General features: G+C 47.2%; 1 protein-coding gene across 4 annotated transcripts in view; it reads right to left on the reverse strand.

The window, feature by feature from the left end:
• TBC1D8 (TBC1 domain family member 8) overlaps window positions 1-16,987 on the reverse strand; it is a 96,803-nt gene extending 79,816 nt beyond the window's left edge. For all 4 annotated transcript variants that reach the window (XM_080916911.1, XM_080916910.1, XM_080916909.1 and 1 more), the window contains exon 1: window positions 16,704-16,987. In XM_080916911.1, coding sequence (XP_080773037.1) covers window positions 16,704-16,830 — 127 coding nt within the window. In that variant the 5' untranslated portion in view covers window positions 16,831-16,987. The remainder of the gene's footprint in view (window positions 1-16,703) is intronic.
• Window positions 16,988-23,329: the final 6,342 nt, after the last annotated feature.

Below are 23,329 nucleotides of genomic sequence, written 5' to 3' on the forward strand. Positions count from 1 at the left end.
TCTCCAGTGAGCAAGCCTCCCAGGAGGCAAAGCTGCTCTTTCCAATTCCAAGTGCTTTGCCACAGGCTAGAAACCAAATCACCTAAAGCAGAAGAGAGCCAGGAAGACAGAGGTCCGGTGCCTTCTGACTAAATGTGTTATTTAGTTTGTATTCTCAGGAGAAAGTGCTTCAAAAAGCCAACATCTTGATATAGGATAAAGACACCGGATATTTTAGTTAAATGCACCTTAATAAAATGGCATTGAGCCCACATATGTGGCACTATGAAAGACCCACCTGAGAGCTGCCATAGGTGACAAGTCCTCAGGTTCCACGAGGACAGGTTTCACCTGCTCGACACCCAACTTCCTGGAAAGGAGGCAGGCACACAGAGGCCCAATAATAAATACCTGCCAAACGGCCTATTCTAAGATCTTCCTGCTCTTGCAATGCCAACCTCTTACTAATGCTGCCCCAAACAGACATGGGTGCTAATAAGAAGTCCTTACTGAAGTCCCAGACTGAGCATGGTACAGTCACAGGAACACACATAAATCAGGTCACCGACCCAGGATCCCAAGAACCCTTGAAATCACAGCTCGTGCACCACAAAGCTGCGTCTCAATAAAAGCAGGTCCAGTCTCAAAGTCATTTTTCTGGTGGAAAGTCTCCTAAGGAAAAGGAGGTTTTAAATTAATATATTTTTGTTAGGCAGAAGCAAAAACAGACTAACAAAAAAAAAAAATTTCAATCCAAGTAGGAAAATAAATACCTGCACCTTCTGTTTTGTTTCTAAGATGGTCTCAACTCTGTGTCTCTTACTGGCCTCGAATTAAAAATTCTCCTGCATCAGCTTCCTGAATGCTGGCACTAGAGGATGCCCACCTCACCTGGTCCATACAGTAAAGTCCTCTATCATTTATATTCTGCTGTTTTTCTAGCTGAGCAAGGCTGTTCTTCATAACACTCCTCTCTCCTATTGTGTCCTCTCCAGGGCTGACTAACCACCTGTGCGCCATGACCCCCAGTCCCTCACTAGGGAACACTTCTGCCCCCTTTGTCTTCAATGACTTTGGCATTTCGGAGATGTCCCCACACCCTCTCTTATTATCAGTCAAAGGCGCTATTATTCAAGTTTTAGTCTACTTAAAAAAAATGTTACCAACAGATGAGGACTTCCAGGTCTACTTTAAATCCTTTCACTTTTTACTTGGAGAATATAAATCTTAAGAAAATGTTCCATACTTAAAAGCAACCCCTCTGAAGTTGCCATGGGAAGGTTTCTGATTTGCTCAGCTCTGACTCTAAAGAAAGATCTTCAGAAAGGCACACATCTGTGTTCCGTACAATAGGCCAGCATGTGTGCTGCGAACAGTTCCTGGGTGATGACCTCTCTAAGTGAGCCCCGCAGATTACCCTTCAACACACACGCCTTCTCAGTTTCCCAGGTTTAAGTAGACACTTTTTTCTGGGGACTTTGGTCTAGAGACTTAGAAGATTAAGGCATCTGGACCCTTGGGGCTCTCAGTCTGAACCACCAACCAAAGAACATACATGGGCTAGACCTAGACCTCCCTGCTCATATGTAGCAGATGTACAACTTGGTCTTCATGTGACAGCAGAAGCTATCCCAAAAGCAGATGCCTGTATGTGAGATGTGTTCTAGCTGGGCTGCCTTGTCTGGCTTCAACGGGAGAGGAAAAGCCTTGCCAAGGTGGGAAGGAGACCCAGGGAGGCCCTACCTGCTCAGAAGAGGAGGGTGTGGGGGGAAAGAATTGTGGGAGGGGGTGACCGGGATGGGGCAGCAAAATGTGAAATGAATAAGAAAAATAATATTTAAACATTAAATTAATATAAATAAAAAAATAAAAACACAGAAAAATGGACCTGGACAAAGTAAAGCATAGGGAAGTACTTGACTGGCCACAGTTTCACCATTAGTCCATCAGTTATGACCTAGTTAAACTCCATACCTGGCCTCCTTCAGGCAAAGGTTCATTGCTGTTGCTAAGACTTGACTCAGTCTGCTGAGCCAATACAGGGGTCCAGGCCACAAGCATGGTCTCCCAACAAATTTTACTCAACAAGAGGGCATCAAATCAGGCATGACAGGTTATGACAGCTCCCATAGTCAGCATGTGGGAGATGTCAAGAGTCTCAGGATCTCCTGGTCACCCTGGGCTACTTAGTAAGGTCAAGATGTGGCTGGATTACAGACAAAAACTCACCTGGGGGTGTGGAGGGAGAAGGAAATCCTTGATCAAACAAGACAGTGGGGCACAGTCATTCAAGAACTCCACCTTGTCAGAGGAAAAAGGGAGGCAGAGACAGAAGGGGTTGTGGGAGGGGGGGAGCAGGAGGGGAAGGGTATCGATCAGGATTAAAGTGAGTAAAAAATTTAAATTAAAAAAGAATTTAAAAATCATTATGTTTAATCTATACACACCAAGAAAACTTTGACTATTTTCATGTATGTTTTGTTTTACATGTACTTTATGCTTATGATAACTAGTAAGATTTTAATGCACACTATCAAACCTTTAAACAAAATCAAGTACTGATGAAAATATATTCATATAGTTTTATGCCAAAATGCTTTTAAAAATCTGTATATGTATCTCTCTTTTTTAAAAAAAATAAAGTTGTAAGAAAAAAAAAGGCAGAATTACGACAGGATTTCAACAGGAAACAAAGTAAAAGTCCCCCCTCTTTAACAGACCATAAGAATCAAACCTGAGTCCCACTGTGACCAGACCAACTGGCCAGCAAGCCAGCCTTCAACAGAAGCAACCAAATTCTAATGTCACATAGTTATATCTTGCCACCTCAGCCACCAAAGCCAGACCTTGCATTCTCTAAGCAGGAACAGTTTCTAGTTTTAACCCTTACCTGTTCATCAAAAGTCAGTTCCTAGGAACATTAACCTCTAGAGGCCTAAGGAAGTTATTTTGAGTGGTTTTCCATCGGTAGGCAGATGAACACCAGTCACTTCATAAGATCCTTGGAAGCACCCACAGACCCGGGGCACCTTCCTTTCCCACATGCCGCACAACCAAGGTGAGCAGTCAGTAGAGCCAACAGCTCTCCAGTTTGCATCAAGCAGAACAAAAAATCCCAACACGGGGCACCCAGCCCAGCGCCTCGATTTCTTGCAGGTATTCACGCGTGACAGATGCCTTGTTTTCCCACTGGGTGCCTACATGTTTCTGATACAGCTCCCACGAGGAAAGGGGCTACATACATCCACCTTGTCGTGATTTCCCAGTGCCGACAGTGTTACGTAGATGGCTGAGCATCTGCTCAAGGCTCGATGCTTCATGATTCAATGTTTCCCAGTTGGTACCCACATTTCCCACTGCAAGCGGCAAACAGCTCTTTTTCAGAGCAGCCTCCGGCAGTCCACGCCAATCATTAAAGACACCGGGGCTCTCACCTGTCAGATCCTGTTGAAATCTGGCATTAGTTTTGGTGGTTTAACTTCTTTCAGAAAGACTCAGACGTTTCGCAGATACCTGCCTCTGAGTTTAACACCACAGTGGCAGACATATTCTTCCCAGTCCAATATCCCCAAAGCTGTGACAAGCAAGACAGATTTACCTTCTTCTTAAACATGCCTGAGGTGCTTAAAGTGAGCCATTGAAAGGGTTCAAAACTACCACCCGGAAATATATTCTTTGGGGATACCTATACTGATTAAAAGTTCAGAGCACAGAAAAACAGCAAGCTGTCAGGGTAAGTCCTCTCCAACAAGTGGCAGAATTGACAAAGACTCAGCTGTCAGCGATCCTCCGAGTGATCCTTATCTCAGGAGACATTTCACCTGGACCAGCGTCTTCATTAGCGTTTGGCTGCTGTGAACAGACACCATGACCATGGCAAGTCTTATAAGGACAACATTTAATCGGGGCTGGCTTACAGGTTCGAGGGTCAGTTCATTATTAGCAAGGTGGAAAGATGGCAGCATCGGGCAGGCATGGTGCAGGAGGAGGTGAGAGTTCTACATCTTTGTCTGAAGGCTGCTATCGAAGACTGACTTCCAGGCAGCTAGGATGAGGGGTCTTAGAGCCCACACCCACAGTGATACACCTTCTCTAACAAGACCATGCCATCTCACAGTGCCACTCCCTGTACCAAGCATATACAAGCCACCACAACCAGGCAGTCCACCTTACAAACCCCCCTGCCCTCTCAGACGAGCTCTGCTTAACTCTCTCCCTGACTCTCTTTTGTCTGAACTGCCGGGGATTGTTGTAGATCAGACCTCGGACCTGACACCACCCCCTGCCAGGACCAAGAGAAGCCTTAGAGAAGAAGCCAAGGCAAGAAAAGAATGGTCAACTGTGAAGCTGCAGAGAGCTGTCCTTGCGTCCGCTATAAAAACTTCCGGTGAGTCCATCTTCCTGGGCTACTGGTGCAGAGGGAGTTACCTTCCTAAGTACTGGTTCAAAAATTACAGGAGCCCCGTCCACCGCCTCTGCTCTCAGACCTGAATCCAAGGGAGACTGCACACCTTCCAACCAGGATCCTTTACTACTCTAGGCTGAAGATTTTGGTTATGGCATAAAACTGTTCGAGGCAGCAGATCCCGCTGATTGAAGGGTTCCACGCCTATGAACACCCTCCACTTAGAAGTTTTAAGGGCCTCTATGTGATAATTGAGAAATCTATTCCACAGCCACGGAGATGGCTCACTGGGGAAAGCTGCCGGCAACTATGTTGACAGTTTGAGTCCTATAGCCCAGCACCCACATACTGGAAGTAAGCAGCTGACTCCAGAAAGTTGTCTCCGACCCACACTCACTCACACCTCACACCCAATGCAAGTGAAAGTTTAAAGCTCCATACATCCCAGCACCACCAGAAAGGACCACGCTGGAGGCCAAATTCTGTCTCGAGGGTAGTATTAATGCATCCTGTTGTCGTCGTAGATTCTGATTCTTTCCTTCTCTAAAATACTCTAAAAATAAACGGTTCTACCCGAAACAGAAGAACCCTGTAACTGTGCTCACTGCAATTTCTGGTAAGGTTTATCGTTTCCTTAAGAAAGAGCTATAGGGCTCTTGGAATTCTTAGACATAAAACTGGCTATAGTTCCAGATGGAGGTACTCTAGACCCCAGGTCAAGTCTACTTTCTATCTAAGCCAAGCATCATCACAAGGCCCCAAAGGGCCATATGCCCTCCCTAGCACACACTGTCCCCCTGGCACTCCCTACAGTTATAAGCTCTCTAGCAGTATGGGCTAACTCTGACAGAGCAAGAAAAGGCAGAGTTCTAGAGTCCCTGAGTCTAAAGGAGCCCAACCCCACACCTCCCAGAAGCCTAACCTATTAACTGAACTCACTTTAGTTTGGGTTGGGGTTCTTTGGGTAGGAGGCAAAATAGGAACAAGTCAGACCAGTAAGGACCTCTCTCTATGACCCAACCCTGTCCTACTGAGCCCAGTTCCATTTCTGTCTGACTTAGATACCTTGGACCCAGTCTGCTTCCTGTCCCACTTTCTAAACCCAGGCCAGACCAAAGCATGTATCAAACTCACAGGATTCGAACCATAAATCCACTGAGCTGTGAAAAGCCCAGGGAGAACTTAGCTAGACCAACAAGCACCAGTATGATGCCCTGTGAAGCACCTATGCTGGTTACCTGGTTGCTGGGGGAATGAAGTGGGGTACTGGAGCCCCATCTCCATAGCTCACTCACTACACCAAAGCTACGAATTCCTTAGACCAATCCAACACCACACGAACTAGACAGCTAAGGTTTCTGGAACAAGAGCAGGCTTCTGAGAAACAGAAGCCAAGCACAGAAAAGTCCTAGACTGGATGGATACCCTTTAGTCATCAACTAGTCAACTGGCTGCCACATGGTTATAGAGCCACAGGTTTCCCTGCACCCGATGCTGTTACCGCAATGGAGTGCCACATTGGCTTGACCTGTTCAGCCCACTGCAGGTGCCCAGATCATGTCCCTACTTAGCCTCAGTGAATTATATTCATTTAGCAGAGTTTAACATAGCTTTTTGTTTTTAATATAAAATGCTCACACCCGGTTTTCCAGGTTATAGAGAAGCAAGATTCAAACTTGGAAAAACCACTTGTGCCAATAGACACTCGACCACCGCAGACTCCTTCAGCTCTACAACAAAGGGGCTTCCCAGCTCTTTCCTTTCCCAATTCTGTTTTGTTTGGATAACAAGCTGGCCTCTGGCCATGAAGCTGCCTTAGAGTCTCAAGTTTGACTTATCAAATTCAGCAATCCGTGCCAGCCAGCACACCCAGAAGAGCAACAACACACTTAGCGTGACCTCTCTGTCACAGGGAGAAAGCAAGACACCATCACAGATGAGTCCCTATGGCACAGGTGGTGGGCGGTTTCACCTCAAGAAACCTTTGTCTCGAAGGCTGATTAAGCAACGTAATCCCAGGCATTTAGCTTGTAGGCACTAAGCCTTATCTGTTCTGAAACCTTGAATGAGTGTTCAAATGTCCTCTCATTAAGAAGTCTAAGTAAGAGAAGCTACAGATTGAAGCTGTGGCCCACAGGCAGAGTCTGGACACACGGTATTTACTAACGTCTCACCTGACCCTTCCCACCAGACAGACAGTGTTGTTACGGGACCTTCATAGGTGACATCAATCTCGAACTATAGATTCAGAGAACAAGCTTCCTGCCTTGACCAGGTTTTACACTCAACTGTAAACTGAGTAACAATTTTGTAACAACAAAACATCAGCACAGCCTGAGGCCGCTTTAGTTCAGTGTCCCCTACAACTTCTCTCTGCAGCCGAGTTCTGCTATTCATGGTGTTGAAGTGTTTCTGTCACTCAAATACCACTTCCTGTGGGAGAAGTCCAGGAGACCTCTCTAAACTGTCCCTCACTAGGCAAACCTCATTGGAAGAATGCCCAGCATTCTGTAGACGAAGTTCTCATGTTTTATCACAGCATAAAAGTTAACTCAGAGAACCAAGCCAGCTTTCCTGAGTCACTCGATGACCAACCTATAGTTCCCTTTCAAAATTTAATGGCATTGTTTAAACCCTGATTATATTGTCATTATATTATTTATTAAAATGCATCTATGATGCTGAGACAGGAAACCTGAGCACACAGTCAGGTCAGGGAAGATGGCTACCATCACCTACCTACCCCAGGCAAGACAGCAAAAAGGACATCCAGAGCCTCTGGTAGGCTTCGCCACCGAGTTATACCCTCAGCCCATGTTCCCCAAGTTTTAAGCTCTTCTCAAAGAATCCCTTACTCCTCGTGATGGGGTTTCTGTCTAGTGCTAAGCCAATATCCTTGGGTTCCATTTTGATTAGTTAATTCTTTGAGTTGGAAGGTGACTCCTACCCACAACAGTTCTCACACCAAATGAGCATGAGTTCTTCCTAGGTGAGCTGATTCTCTAGTTACCAACCAACTGGATGTCCAACATTACACCAGAACTCAGGCAGCTCTCAGCGGTGAACAGTGCCTTCCTATAGGACTGATCCCCCTCAGATGTTGGTGGCAAAGTTGTCACCTGTACGTCTAACCAATCAGATATAAACCAGGAATCACGGAGGCTCCTTCTTCATGTTCGATAATTTATTTGAACAGCCTGAAGCACCCAGGAGCTTATTATGATGAAGAACACAGACAAATAAATAGATAAAGAAGTATCCTAGGCTGAAGTCCAGAATATTCCAAGCCCACAAGCTGTACTTTCCGTGAGGTTGGGGTGCACCCTTCTCCCTGGTTACATGGTCTACTTCCTAGCTCCGACTCCTGGAACCTGTAACTTAGGCACTTTTATGTAGTAAGTTTCATCATGTAGGATCAAGTGTTGGTTTGATCTAAGCCCTTTTCTCTCTCCAGGAATGTGGGGCAGGAGCCAAGAACTCTTAAACTTCTGATCACGGTTGATTCAGGAGCCCATGTGTTGCTTCATTAGAACAAAGGATGCTCCTATCACTAGGAAATCTCAAAGGATTAAGATCTCTGAGCTGGGAACCCAGGTCAGAGGGCAATTACTGGAACAAAACATGCTCCTAACTCCTTGTCACAACAAAAATTATAGGCGTGTTAGGAGCTCAGGCCAAAGAGAGATACCAATGTGTTTATTGTGTATAGGAAATTGCTCACAGAGTCTTTGAATCTCCTCCACACAGAGCAGTTGGCTTGATTTCAAAAGCAAAATTTCCTTGAGAAATGGCACCTAAGGCCCTGGTGCTGGCATCTCACCCGCCCCTGACTACTCAAATCTTGCCCTAACCCATCTAAAGCCTGGCATCTCTTTCCCTGGTTGACCGTACCTGGAGATTTGGCATTCCATAGATACTGTATATCCACAAACAATAAACTTTAATGAGAAAAACAAGAGTATTTCAGACACACCAACTACCCTCAGTGCCCTCCCTATTCCCTGAAGACCAGTGGGCTTCAGTCTGTTCCACCACACTACAGAGCCCCCTGCCCATGTCTTGCCAGCTTTCTCCCTACTGTGAGCAGACTGGATTCCCTCCTCCCTGCTTGCACAGACTTCCCCTTCAACTTCAGGGAAAATGCATTTGCTGAGTTTCTTCCATGCCTCTGGCTACTCTTTGGTTCTTATTGTTTTCTCTACTGCAGGCCTGACTAATGACCTCCCAGGAATCTCAAATTGAACAGACTCTCCATGGCCTCAGGACCTTTGCACATACTGTCTCCATGTGTCCTGGGGTACTTTGGTCAACCTTTGACTCCATCCCACACAGCCTGCAGGTCCCAGCTGAGATCTTGGATCTGCTTAGATGTCCATTCACTCAACAAATATTTATTAAGCATGTTCCAATGGTAAGAACCACTCTGGCCAGATAAGAGTACAGCAGAGGACTCCCCGACCCCACCTCACCCCACCCCCACCCCCTGCTACTAGCCACACTCTGGTTGACTGTAGGCAGCAGATAAAGCCACTGGGAGCTGAGGAGTAACACAGGTGAAAAGCAGATGTGCTAGAACAGCAGAGGGCCCAACTTCTCAGTAGGGAAGGGGCAGGTCCTACACTTCCAGGAAATGGAATTCAGGGTGACGAGTCATGAAAAGAGGGAGGGGGATGTGAAGGGTGCGTGGCCTTCTATGTGAGCCAGTGGGGACAGCTGAAAAGGTGGAGGCAGAGATCACTGCCTGGGTCTGTAGGTAAGAGCAGAAGGTGGAGAAGGCACAGAGGGTAAAGGCCGGCAGTGCAGAACAAGGAAAACCTACTTAGGCTACTTTCTGATACATTTGATGAACAGTTTATACAAGCGGGGGAAACCTGACTCAGTAAACTGTTATCTGTGGCATTTGCTACTTTAATTTTCAGTACTTTCCTCCCTTCCTCAACTACATTAAAAGGCAAGGTCAAGAACTTAAAATCCTTGTCCTTCCCCACCGTGAACTTCATCCTCTTAAAGCTAAGGGTTGCTCAGATCACACTTGCTGGTCCCTGGGAGTTTCCAGTGGCCGGATTCTCACTGCCCAGGCACTGTTCCTCTTCTGTGTTCCGGAGGGTACCAAGAATAGCTTTGATCATTGCACTCAATAAGGGCAATTCTTGGAAACCACCAACTTTTCTGTTAATGGCTCATTAACCCCTGGGATTATATCCATTATTTTGTTCCTGTCCTTCTTCAGATTTGTATGCCCAATTCAAACTACTGTATTTATGGTTTCTTTCTTAATGGTATTTTGGGGAAACGAGACCAAAGCAGCAAAACTCCAAAAGCATCGTGGAGGCCCCTACAACGTGCAACAGGCAGCCCTGTTCAGCCACAGACCCTCCTTGATGGTAGGAACAAAAACCACCAACAAATCTGGTTACCTGAGTGGGTCCCCAGCCAAAACCAGACGTGCCTGCTACCCGAGTTTCATTTCTGTGCTGTGATAACACAGACTGACAAAAACAGCTTGGGAAGAAGGTTTATCTGGCTTCACAGTTATAAGTGACAGTTCATCACCACAGAGGCGTTGGGGCAGGACGGAGAAGCTACTACATCTGCATCCACAGTTAAAAACGTAGAGAAAAGAAATGCGTGTTCATTTATTCTTAGTCTGTGCTTTTGCACACTTCTACCAGTAAGAGTCCTGCCCTCCAAATGGATGGAACTTGAGAATATCATCCTGAGTAAGGTAATCCAGTCCCAAAAGGACATGCGTGGTACGTACTCACTTATAAATAGATACTGGCCATAAAGTACAGGATACCCTGCTTTACTCCACAGACCCAGAGAAGCTCAACAGGATGCTTGAGTCTCACTTAGAACGGGGAATAGTCATAAGTGGCAGATGAGGGGGTGGGAAGAGGGAGGAGAATGCGGGGGTGGGGGGCATTCAGGATCAGGTGTGGGGAAGGACAGAAGAGATGGCCAGATGGCCATGAAAATGAATAGAAATCTGCAACTAATGGGGTTGAGGAGGTGGGGGGCATTTCCAGGACACGACAGAGACCTGGGATAAGGGAGGCACCCAAGAATCAATGGGGTGACCTAGGCTGTGACCCAAGGCATTAGAATATGGAACCTGAAGAATCCCTGTACCCAGAGAAGAATCCCAGTGGATGGACAGGGACACCAACTCACCCACAAAACTTTCAACCCCAAATGTATCCTATCTACAAGAAATACAGGGACTGGCCAACCAATAACTGGCCCAACTTGAGACCCATCCTGTGGGCAAGCGCCAGTCCCTGACACTGTTAATGATACTCTGTTATGCTGGACAAGAGTCTAGCATGGCTGTCATCTGAGAAGCTCCACCCAGCAGCTGACTTAGACAGATACAGACACCCACAGCCAAACAGTGGATAGAGCTTGGGGACTCTTATGGAAGAACAGAGGAAGGATCGCAGCCCTGAAGGAGATAGGAACTCCACAACAAGAGCAACAGTCAACAAACCCGGATCCCTGGGGGCTCTCAGAGCCTGAACTGCAAACCAAAGAACATACAAGGGCTGGACACAGGCCTCCCTACACATATGTAGCAGATGTGCAGCTTGGTCTTCATGTGGGTCCTGAACAGCTGTAGTGGGGGGTTTCCCAAAAGCTGTTGCCTATATATGGGATGTGTTCTCTCCAGTTGAGTTGCCTTATCTGGCCTCAGTGGGAGATGATGTGCCTAACCTAGCAGACCTTACGAACCAGGGTGCTGAGATGTGGTAGGACGCAGGGGGCACTGGCTCAGAGGAGAAGAGGGGTGGAGGGAAGGATTGTGGGAGGGGGTGACTGAAAGGCAAGCAGTGGTGGTTCCTCTAACCTCAACTAACCAAGTATTAAAAACAAACAAACAAAAACCCCTCACATGCATGCCCATATGCCTGATCTAAGCAATCCCTCAGTAAGACCTTCTTCCAGAGGCTGAAGAGTTGGATCAGCAGTTAAGAGCGTTTGTTCTTGTAAAGGACCCAGTCTTGATTCCCAGCACCCACGTGGAGGCTTACCATCTTTTCTGGTACCAAGCATGTATGTGATATTTTATTATTTTGCATTCAGACATAAATAAAAAATAAAATATTTTTTTTAAAAAAGACTCTTTTCCAGGTAATTTTCAGTTGTGAATTAAGTGTGTAATTTTAAGTTGAGAATTAAAACCAGCCATTATATTAGCCAAAAAACAAACAAACAAGCAAAAAAACCAAAAAACCCACCATAACATACTCTGGCTTCATTCATGTCCAAACTGCCAGCACATTCCACAGAAGGATCTAGGGTGAAGTTCTTTGTAGGAGATAGAAGAAGCCCAGTATTAAGTCTTAGAAAAATATCTTTTTCCTCCTTTACTGTTGTTGGTTTGATCTGGGTTTTGATTTTGTTATTCATTCATTCATTCATTCATTCATTCATTCATTCATTCATTCATTTTAGGCAAGATCTTACACTAGCCCAGGTTGGATACAATTCACAGCTTAGCCAGGGATATCCTCAAACTCCTAATGATGCTCCTGCCTCACTCTCTGGCATGGGGATTGGATGTATAATCCACAGGCTGCAGAAGCCTTTCCATTGGCCATGAGCAATATGTTTCCCAGCAATGATCTTAACCTGTTCATTTTTAAATTGCATTTCGGAAGCCAGATGTGATAGCTCAGGCAGGTAATTCTAGCCCTTAGGAGGCTGAGGCAGGAAGATGGCTTCTAGATCTAAATCAGTTTGGGCTACAGAATCCCAGGCCAGGCCCACACCTCATAATAGAACAAACTTCTTCACTAGTTTATTCTCAGAACCTCCTCACATCACGTTTCTTTTAATGTTACTTTTTCTGTCTTTTTTTCTTCCAACCTACTAGAAGCTAAGCATGACAAGGAATAATTAATTATCCCACTTAATTCTAACACCTTCCTGGGGATCCTTGTGCAGGTGGAAGGAAATGCAGAACCGCTTGTAACCTTCCAAAGTAACTTCAAGAGCGTTCAGCTTTAACCCTTGTAACAGAGTTACAACTCTGGCTCCAAAGCCTGGATAAACAGAGCTCAGGCCTCCTGCCTCGCACTGGTAACCAGCTGACTTAATTCTGAGTCCAAAGCCAATATTATCCAATATTTTCCACTCGCCCCAACTCCTTTCCCTGATCCTCTTTAGATAATTACAAATGCAGTAACATGAACAGAGGCTACGTCCGCACTCTGCAAATCAGAAAACATCAATACCTCACTCAGGTTGTGAGTTTCTAGTAGCCAGGCTCTTTAAGAAAACAATCATAAGGTCATAGAGGAATGCACAGAACCAAACACTGAAAAGTAAAATAAAATCTTTGAGGCAGGAGATCTCATACAGGAAGCCTGAGCTTTAGTTACATTTATCCTTACAGCTTTTTAGAGTTACATTTATCCTTATCACTTTTTAGAGTTACATTTATCCTTACCACTTTTTAGAGTTACATTATTCTTACCCATTTAAGCGTTTCAGGGAGACCTGGGGGAGGTTGTGGAGATGGTGGATGTGCTCTCTGTCCACAGCCTCCTACGTGCTCCCTTGCTGGCTCTTTGTTCTCCCGGGGTGGACTGAACTTTCATAAGCAATATTCCCATGGGTAGTACACTGTATTCAAGCGAACAGCGCCTACATTTACTTCCTTCCCAGGGTGGCAAAACTGCTTCTGCCCATACAGCTTTGGAAATCTCTCACCGTGTTCCAACCTGACCCTGACGTGGCAGCCACCCAGAAGCTCCCAGGGCCAGGATTTCATATTCCAGCCACCCTTCCTCTCAAAGAAAAATGGGTCCCAGGAAGTGATAAGGGTACCCACCCTTGCTGACTACCTGAGAAGTCAGTGCCATGGTCCCTCTCCCTGTCCCCAAAGCAGGAGTTCCAAAAATAAAGGAGGCAGAAGAGGATTAAGAGGAGCACAACCTCCATCCACCAATTACAGCTGACCGCTGACAGGTGAACAGAAAGCCCAGAAGAAGCAGGAGATGCTCCAGTCTAATAGCCTTGGGCATGATGCTGCCTGAACCCAACTTGCACCCCAAAGGGAAGGCTCATACATACATGTTTTCTTCCACCTATTCCTCTTACAATGTTCCCTGAGACTACACTGTAAACCAAGAGCCTGCAAAGGTAAAACGTCTGCCCTTATAAACAGGCTATTCAACTGAGAAAACATCTCAGGGGCTGGGGAGATGGCTCAGTGGTAAAGAGCAGTAGGCCGTCCTTCCAGAAGACCAGAAATCAGTAACTCCACTTCCAGGGGACCCAACACCCTCACACAGGCATACATGCAGGTAAAACATCGATGCATATAAAATAATATTTTTTGAGAAAGGAAAAAACATCTAGAGAAAACATAAGCATATTACATGAGAGGATGTGATTTGAATGAAAATGGCCCCCCACAGTCTCAGATATTTGAATGCTTGGTCACCAGTTGGTGGAACTGTTTGGGAAGGATTATTAGGAGGTGAAAAAGTGTGCCACTGGGGGTGGGCTTTGAAGTTTCAAAATTTCAAATCATTCCCAGTTCGCCCTCTCTTTGTCTGTCTGTCTCCCCTCCCCCTACCTCTGGTAGTTATCTCATCGTGAGAGCTCTCAGCTACTGCTGCAGCACCACGCCAGCCTCATGCCTGCCTCATGGCTGCCTCGTGCCTGCTCCCCACCATGATGGTCACTGACTCGCCTCTGAAACAAGCCCCTAATAAATGGTTCCTTTGGTCAGTAGTAGAAAAGTGAAAACTAAGTCGGAGAATCAGAAATTTAGGGAGAAAATAATGGAGGCATGGAAAAAGGGGGGGTAAAGAGAGGGAGGGAGAGGGAGAGGGGAAAAGAGAGAGAGAGAGAGAGAGAGAGAGAGAGAGAGAGAGAGAGAGAGAGAGAATATGCAGGAGGGTAAATTATAACCTTCAGACAAAAGTTTGTGTTTGTGAAAATGGGTAATCCAAATTATTTTAACCTTTGGCCTTTTGTATGTCTAAACTCCTACTATCTAATAACAAATTTAGCATAACAATATGAGGAAAAGATTACTGTGCTCTATTCTTTATCTCAGACCTCTTAGCCAGTCTAATGGCTTCTCTGCAAAAAGAAGTCTAAAACCAGCTTCAACTCTTATCAGTTTAGCCCCCATTATTTCCTTTAAACACAATATAGCCCACAAACCCTCATATTGCTAAAACCTGCCCATTGCATTTCTATTTTTCCCAACAAGTGCTAGACCAGAGCTGCCGGGCGCTACATCACTCCTGACTGTCCAACATCCCTGCGTGGCTAAGTGAAGACAAGCTCAAGAGGAATACACTAAGTCTTCTGGGTTGCTCAATAAATGTCCAAAGGTCAAGAGTTACACTGCAAAGGGCATCTCATCGGGCACCATCAGCAGGAGACTCTAGGTCTCTAAGAAATAAAGTATCTTCTCTTGGTAGGCTTTCTCCTTATTTCCATTGATCTGTTCACATGCCTGCGTGTGCCTATAACCCCAGTCCTCCAGAAGACAACCGGAACATGAATCTGAGGCCAGCCTGGGTTTGTATATGGTCTCCAAGAGAAGAAAGAAGTTTCCACAGATTCACAAGATCCAGACAAAGGAAACACCAGAGAAGTCCAAAGCCACGGGTATCACAACCACACGACCTGCAGGAGAAAGGAGTCCACATTGCTCTGAACTCACTACAATTGAACCCTGTCCATCTGAGTCATAAACTCTCTGAAGCTCACTCAACACTGATGGGCAGCTCCGCCCTCCACATCTGGATCCTGCTGTTTGGAGAATAATCTGAAGACGGCAGGCCCTTACCCTCACCTGTCCCACTGATTCCTTCCCAAGGCAGCAAGTGCATCAAGCACCCCAGAGGGTCAGTGGGTTAAGAGGGTGGGTGGGCAGCATCGCAAGTGTCTGGGGGAACAACCTCTTTTCCTTCTTCCCGGTGTACAAGTCTCCTGTCTTGCAGTCACCCTCTGCAACAGATGACTAATACACCAGATACTCTATTTGATCCACCATAAATTAAGCCACCGTCCCCAGTGTTGCACACACACAGCCCTCTCCGGTCACCTGACCTCTGTCTGCTGTGCTTTACAGGATGCTACCCAGTTCTTGTTCTCCAGTTCAACACTAAACTCCATGGTGCTGCCCGGGGCCTCGCAAAAGACTCAATGGCCTCCTTCCTTCTACCCTAACTTCCCCATGAAGCCCACCTGCTGCACAAGTTGTGTCTGCTGTTCAGGGGGACTCAATGCCACCCACCTGCCCAGAACCCTCCACTGTCTATTAACCCTTTCAACCAGAACCTTGTCTTCTCCTACCCACTCTCGAGGTCTCAGGAAAGTCTCGGTTGTCATCATAGACCCCAACCCCATCCCACACCTATTAGTTTTCTCTGAAGCTAGAATACATGATTTTAGGTAGGAGAATAATCCTCATTTCTCCAACCAGACTACTCCCAAAGGGCCGGCTCCAGGCTGGCCCAGGTGCAGACAGTCACCAGCCGTTAATCTGAGCGATAGTTTAGATCCTTTGACCCCTCGGGGCTGTTCAGTAGGTTATGAAAGAACTATCATCTAAGATCCCTTTTACCAGGGCTCCTTATCCAAAGGAATCATTCCGACCCCCTAGGCAAAAACACAACCCCCTTTCCCTGACTGAGCAGGTGCTCTAGCTAATAACTCGAACTGATCCCAATCTCTAACAGCTTTGCCTCATAACTTTGAGAAGGAAAAAATGCCTTGTTTGGGGGGATGCAACTTCAAAGCCTATCGTATTTTCGTCCTATCGTTCCTCAGAAGGCATTGAAAGGAGAAACAAAAGCGGCATGCTTAACTTTGCTAATCAACTGTAGTGCCTCAGTTTCCCCTCGGAGTGAAGATAGCCCCGGCCTCCTAAGCCAGAAAGTCCTGGATCTCTCGAGCCTCCCGACGGTCTGGCCTTAAGTCCGCAGCTGCAACACCACCTGGAACCACAGCTGCGTCCAGATGGCCAAGTCCGGGCCTGCCTGGGCGCACCCTTGTGTCACCTGGCGGGGCCCTAGGGCGCCCCGATCTCTCGCTGCCTCGGGGCAAGCTCTAGAAGCCGGGTCTCCAGCGTTCGCGAGCCAAGTCACACCAGATGCACCTGCCTCTCCTGGCCCGTGGGTCCCTGAGCTCCAGCCCGACCGGAGCTCGCGTGAGAAACGCAGGAGAAAGGAAAACAAGCCATAGACAGGGCCGTCCTGGCCTCGTCGACTGCCACCGAGACACCACCTGCGACGCGGCCGGGCAGCAGGGACAGAGGCCCGGCCGGGCCGCCGCGCGCGCCCCTTACCGGTGAGGCGGCCGCCCCCCTCGCCGTGCCCGCGGCGCCGCTGCAAGACGAAGTAGCAGCTGCTCTTCTGGGTCACCCAGAGCTTCAACGCATTCTTGAGCAGCACCTCCTCGGGCTTGAGCCACATCGCGGCGAACCTGCCGCGCCCGCGGGACCCGGTTCACATCGCCCCAGCCGCCGGCCGCACCCGGCCGAGCCCGCTTGGAAGGAGGCGGCGGGGGCCGCGCGCGGAGACTGCAGCGGGAGCGCCTGCCGAGCCCCGGAGCGCCGAGACCACTGCTCGCCCGGCTCACCCCGCGCTGCCCGCCGTGGCCCCGCCCCGGCTACGGCCCGCCCACCCTCGCGGTCCCGCCCACCCCCGAAACCACGCCCCCCGCCCTGCCTGAGGCTCCTGTGGCGCCTCCCTGGTTTCCTAGTCCCTCAGGCTCCCCGCCAAGGTTCCGGAGTGGCGGGAGGAAATCGAAACCACTGCCAGGTCTCCTCCCTCCGGTCCGGGACGCGTCTCGAATCCCCTTCTTCCCGGGAGGAAGCGAGCAACTGCGTGAGTTGTCTCCACGCTCCTGGTTTAATAGCTGGAGGAAGGACCTAGGGGGAAAAGACATCTCGGTTATCCAAGCTGCAAGTTGCCCAACCCAGAGTCTTAACCTTGGGGAGCACAAAGGCATGCCAGTAAACTGGAATGTGTTTCAAATAACCAAAAGCTAACACTGAAAATCGGAGACCATTGCATCTGGATTTTTAAAAATACTGCACTCTTTTTTTTTTTAAATTAACACATAATAATCGTGTTACAGAATACAGAATACTACACATTTTAGTCCATGTATACAGTGAGGACAGGGTCAGAGAAATGGCTTTCTGTTAATTTAAGCATTTACATTTATTCTTTATTACATTTTATTTATTGGTGTGGGGGTGGTGGTCAAGAGAGACAGTTTGGCACGTGGAAGTCAGAAGACAATTCTCTGGGGTCAGTTCTTGGCTTCCATTATGTGGACCCCAGGAATCCAACTCAGATCATCGGGCTTGGCAGCAGAAGTCATTTGGACAACCCCCAGTTATTATTTATCTGACAGAACATTTTCCCATGCTTTTGTAAGCATCCAACTGAGCTATAGGAGACGTACTAATGTAGGGACCTGAGGCAAACTGCAGACTAGACTGAACACTGAATGCCCCTCAGAGGAAGTTAACACCACTCTGAGACTCACTCACCCCTGCAGGCCCTCTTCACAGAAAGTTCTTGTGTCTATTCTGAGAAATTGTAAGAGCAAAACGAAACATTAGAACATGGGGAACAGGTAACAGCAGTGAGAAGCCGTAGAGGCAGGTGGATGCAGGGTTTTAAATAAATATTTCTTCTAGGCTGTGGTAGACATAGATATGTGTTAGCTGTCCTTGAAAAGGCTGAGGGAAAGGGATCCAAGTGTTCTCCGTGGGGAGGCAGTTAGATCCAATATCTTAGCCAAAGGGAGGGGAAAGGTTCCCTTAGTCCCTGGGTTTTGACAAAAGGACAAAATGTGGTTGTTAAGTAGGACAGTTCTGGATAGTAGAAGCTGTCCCGGGGAGGACCAGGAGCTCTGGTCAGATCCAACAGACAGGAGACCTGTAGAAAGCAGATATTGAGAGGGGAGGTTAGGGAATGGGGGGGGGGCGACACTGGAGGGGGAAAACCAGCAAGTGTTAGAGCTACATTGTATACAAAAGGCGGCATGAGACAATCCCATTTCTCTGCAGGCCAAGTAAAAATCACAGAGAGAAAAAAGAAAGGAGGAGAGAGGAGGAGAAAGACACACACACACACACACACACACACACACAGAGAGAGAGAGAGAGAGAGAGAGAGAGAGAGAGAGAGAGAGAGAGAGAGAACAGAGGAAGTCTACAAGCCATGATCACAGGCACAGAGCCACACCAGAGTCAAAAGATAGATGGTGGTAAAAGGGAGAGTGTTCAGGAAACATTCACGGGCACCCTTTGCTCTCGGAAGCCCTGCAGGCTTGAACCATAGAGGTGAATTGGATACCAGTGCTTTTTGTGACAAGACTTTCCCTGGGAATATGCAACGCACATGTCCACTCATCCCAGATACCAATCCCATGACAGACCAAAGTGTGGACACCACCAAAGTCCAACTTGGTGAGCCAATGAGTTTTCCTGGGGTTACTTACAGGAATATGGGCGAGAGGCTACTTACAAGACCAGAAATGACTAAAAAACAGCTGCATCACCAAAACCCACCCCAGCATGGGTGCCAGCTCACAAAGCTGGGAACCGGCAGCATGGTACACAGCCTGAAGGCAGGAGAATATCCTTTCTAGGTACCTCAGTTGGTCTAACCCTCTTCCGGGCTGATGGGATGGTTTCTGCTTCTTCCAAGCAGCTGATCTGGTCCTAAGAGTCTTCTTTGTGGCCTTGCTCTACCGTGTCTGAGAGGGACACTGGCTTTTATTGTTACTGTGGCAGGAGGGGGTGGCAGGCGTTCGGGGTGGGTTAGCTAGTGACTCTAGACAGTTTCAGGGACTTCCTGAAGCTATTTGTTTACCTTCCTGCTTAAGGAGCTTCCCTTTAGGATGGAATATTTGTAATCTGGGTGGAAGCTGTTTTCCGCCTGCCCCAAAGATTCACAGATGGGAAAGCAGACACGGAAGACTGAAGTGGGCTGAAGACATGGGGATGCGGAAATCGAACGTTCGGGTGCTGGAAAAATGGGTTGAGAAAGCTCTAGAGAACACCTTTTACCAGACTAGAGCTTTAAAAAAAAAAAACACACTGGCTTGCCACAAAGTCAAACCTAAAGGCTACTGGGCGCCCTGGACGCCAAAACTGTGAGGCACATTTCTATTCTTTATAAATTATTCACTCGGCAGTAGTCTGCAATGGCAGCGACAACCAGACAGGAGAATGTCAGAGGTTCTTACTGAGTGTAAAATCTCCTGACCCATCCATAGGCACTCACATTGTAACTAGCAAGCGCTTCCCCGTCATACCTTAAAAGCGAGAGAAGTGGGTGCTGGAAAGATGGCGCAGTGGTTAGAGGCAGGACTACTTCTTGCAGTCCGGTTCCCAGCACACAGACAGCTCTGGGGTCCAACAGCTTCTTCTGGCCTCTAGGCACTGCACTCACATGAGCAAACCCACAGAGACACACATGATCTAAAATCATTTTTACTCTTCAGCTTTCCTCCTCTGGCTTACTTCTCCTCCCACCTCTGCCTTTCACCACCACTTACGTCAGAGAGGAGCCAATAAAAGGCAGAAACACTCAGGGGCCACTCTGTGGAGCTCAGTCTTCCAGACACAATACAAGAGAGGAGATGGGGGGACTGGTGAAGATGGCATCCTCTGTCAGCCACCTCTGGGTGCCAATCACCCCTTCACAGTGTTCTCACGGGTTGGATTGCACCCCTCAAAATGTCTAGGTTGGAGCTCTAATCGGCCCCCAGCACCCCAGACTGTAACTTCCTCGCATTGAATCCATGCAGATATACTTAGTCAGATGAGTTATTCAGGTAGATGTTAGTACAGTGGATGGGACCCTTATGTAAAGAGGAGGCAGGGGCAGACACACAGAGAATACCGTGTGCCAATAGGGAAATGTCATTGCAGTGTGAGTGACCTGCAGGAGCTCAGAGCCTGGAGCGTCCCGGTACCAACCCCAGCTTGTTCCACTCACAGAACAGAGAGACAGTGAATCTCTACTTAACCAGTCTCGTCTGTGATTCTTTGTAAGCCTCATCCCAGCAAAAGACTGTGGTTGCTTCCTTGATACTGACCACATCTGTGCAGATCAAGTTGCTTCCAACCGCTCTGAGATGAACTCTGCACAGGACCAGGCCTCATACCAGGAATGACCTCAGGAAACAGCTTTTTGACAAAGGAGTCTGACTGAGTTACTCTTCTGACTAACTGTGCAGAGGGGACATAAGTGTGTTAGTAACACATGCCGTTCACCAGCAGCAGGATTATTCCAAGTAGCCCTGGTGGTGGTGGGGCGGGTGGGTAAAGACTAGGCTTGGGGGGGGCTCTTGCCGCTAAATGCAGTTGCTATGGCAACAGTGATGATTACAAAGATTGTACAATGAGACGGTTGCTCATGACTGCTCTGAAGAGTGAAAGGAAGAGAATGAAGGAAATAAACAAAGAAACAAAAAGAGAGAAACAAAAATAAAGTGAAAGAAACAAAGATGGAAAGAAAGAGAAATAAAGAAATAATAAAGAAAGGAAGGAAGGAAGGAAGGAAGAAAAGCATGAAGTATTAAATTTCCATCTCTAGGTACAAATGTGGTGAAATTCAAAGATGCTCTTATCTATGTGGCCACAGGTTAGACAGACTCTTCTTATGATCCTAAGTATAATTGTATGGGTCATGATTAAACTAGGCCTGGGCACTGGTGAAGATGAGGTCACTGCAGAAGAACCTAGTGCTGCTGCTCCCGATGAGATCCCCCACTGGAGGGTGATGAGGATGCCTCTCCCATGGAAGAAGTAGATTAAAGGCTCCTGGGAAGCCTGTGCCCTCTGTATAGTATCCCTGTGGCTCCCCAACAGCCTTGACTGGCCCTGACCCACCTGGGTCTGCTCATGTCTACAAGAATCTCTTCTATCCTGTCCTTGTGCCTTAAGGCAGGAAGATCCCCTCCCACAGCATAGCAGGGTTGGGTGTTGTGTATTCTGGAGGGGTTTGTTTGTTTTATTTTGTTCTGAAATTAAAAGTACACAAAATAAAGACAATGCAGATTGAAAACGATAATTGTGTGGGTTACAGAACTGGGACAGAGGTCCCCACTTAACCTCGGCAAACTCCTTGCTGAGAACAGGGCACTGATTGGAAAGGATGCTGATTAAAGCAATAGATACATTTTGGAAACATTTGGAGTGACACAGACAAAGCCAGTTCCTCAGACCCAAGTCTCCTGTCCCAGCTTCCACTTACAGGGAAACCTGAGAGTCACTGTAGCCTTTGCTTAGAACCCACCCCCATGTACATCGACTCCAGGACCTCAAAAGAGATTCTCCCCAGGAGGAGAATCCAAGGTCAGTTTGAGAAAGGAAATAGAAATACACACTACACCTTAAAGTTGGAAAACCTTTCCCATACGTCTTGTTAAGAAGTTAAGGTCATATATGGAGTGTTAGGTCAAGGATGAATTATAAAATTGGAGTCAGTCATATTTATGAATATTTACATACTCACGATTATCATGTTGATGTATATGATCTATCAAAGCAATGGAAGAATTTTGGGAAATGTATATGAATATACATGCATATGCCAAAATCTCTTTAAAGCCTAGGGCTTGTGTCCCTTGGGAGAGGACTCAGTCAACCACTGTACAAGCATGAGGAACGAGCTTCATCTCACAGAACCAGAATAAGAAAGCCCAGTGGCACATGCTTCTAACCACAGCCCTGGGGTCACAGCCCTAGGAAGGGCCCTGGGACGTGCTGGCCAGCGAGTCTAACCAACTCAGAGAGCTCCAAGCTCAGTAAGAGACCCTGTCTCAAAAACCCTAAGGTACAGGGATCGGAAAGATAAATAGCCCTTTAAAAAAAAAGAATTAACTATTTTTAAAGCTAATGGGCAATTAAGGAAGACACCTGACATCAGAGTCCCAGTGAGACACAGTCTCAGTAAACAAGGTTGAGGGGCTGTAGAGATGGTTCAGGAGCACTTGATGTTCTTACAGAAGGTCCGAATTCCGTCTCTGCACTCATACTGGGTGGCTCACAACTTTTTGTAACTCCAGCTCCACGGAGATCCTGGCCTTCTCCAGCCCTGGCACTTAGGTGCGTGTATGCACATATGCACACACAGACCCACATAACACCCAGAGTTTTCTAAAGTAATAATAAATGTTTAAGAAAAAAAAAAAACAAGTTTGACAGCTCCTGAGGAATGAAACCCCTGACCTCTACATAAACATATGCATGTATATAGGAATGTGCATACGCACCTGCACACACATGAACACTCACACATACAGGAACAGGCATGTATACATACATAACATATATACACCAATGGGGAAATAAATAAACTAGGAGAAAGGAGCATGAAAGGTAGTTTTTTAATCTACACAGGATACAGACACCTTATTGAATTTATTCCTAGATCTCAAGAGAAGATGCTAATCCTCCAAGCTGCGACACTGGGCCAAGCACTAGAGGGAAAGAAACAGGGCTGAGCTAGGACCGTTCTGCCCTCCTTCCCACGGTCACACAACTCTGGTGACATCTCACGGTAGCCACCTTAGCACTGACTGGCTGTCTGAGAAAGGTCATAGGAACAAAGTACCTGGATGCCCAAGAAGATGGGCGATGATGAAAGATGGGGTGAGAAACATTCAGAATGAAAGTCCACCATGTCTCTAAAACATTAGGACCATCTCCAGCCTGTGCTAACATGGACTGTCTAGCTGGCTGAAGACTGGCCAAGATGGTGTTGGTGACAAACATCCAAACTTTCTCCCTAGCATGGGCAAAAGGAAGAGGATGTTGGTAGAGCCATGCATTACAGAAAAGAAGACAGAGAAGCCCAGGAGCTGATTGCCCACGAGGAGACATGATGCTGTTGCCTACCTTCACCATAAGCAACAGCTACGGCTGCCTCATGGACAAATTCC

Source organism: Micromys minutus (genome assembly GCF_963924665.1).
Source record: "Micromys minutus genome assembly, chromosome: 5".
Taxonomy (NCBI): domain Eukaryota; kingdom Metazoa; phylum Chordata; class Mammalia; order Rodentia; family Muridae; genus Micromys; species Micromys minutus.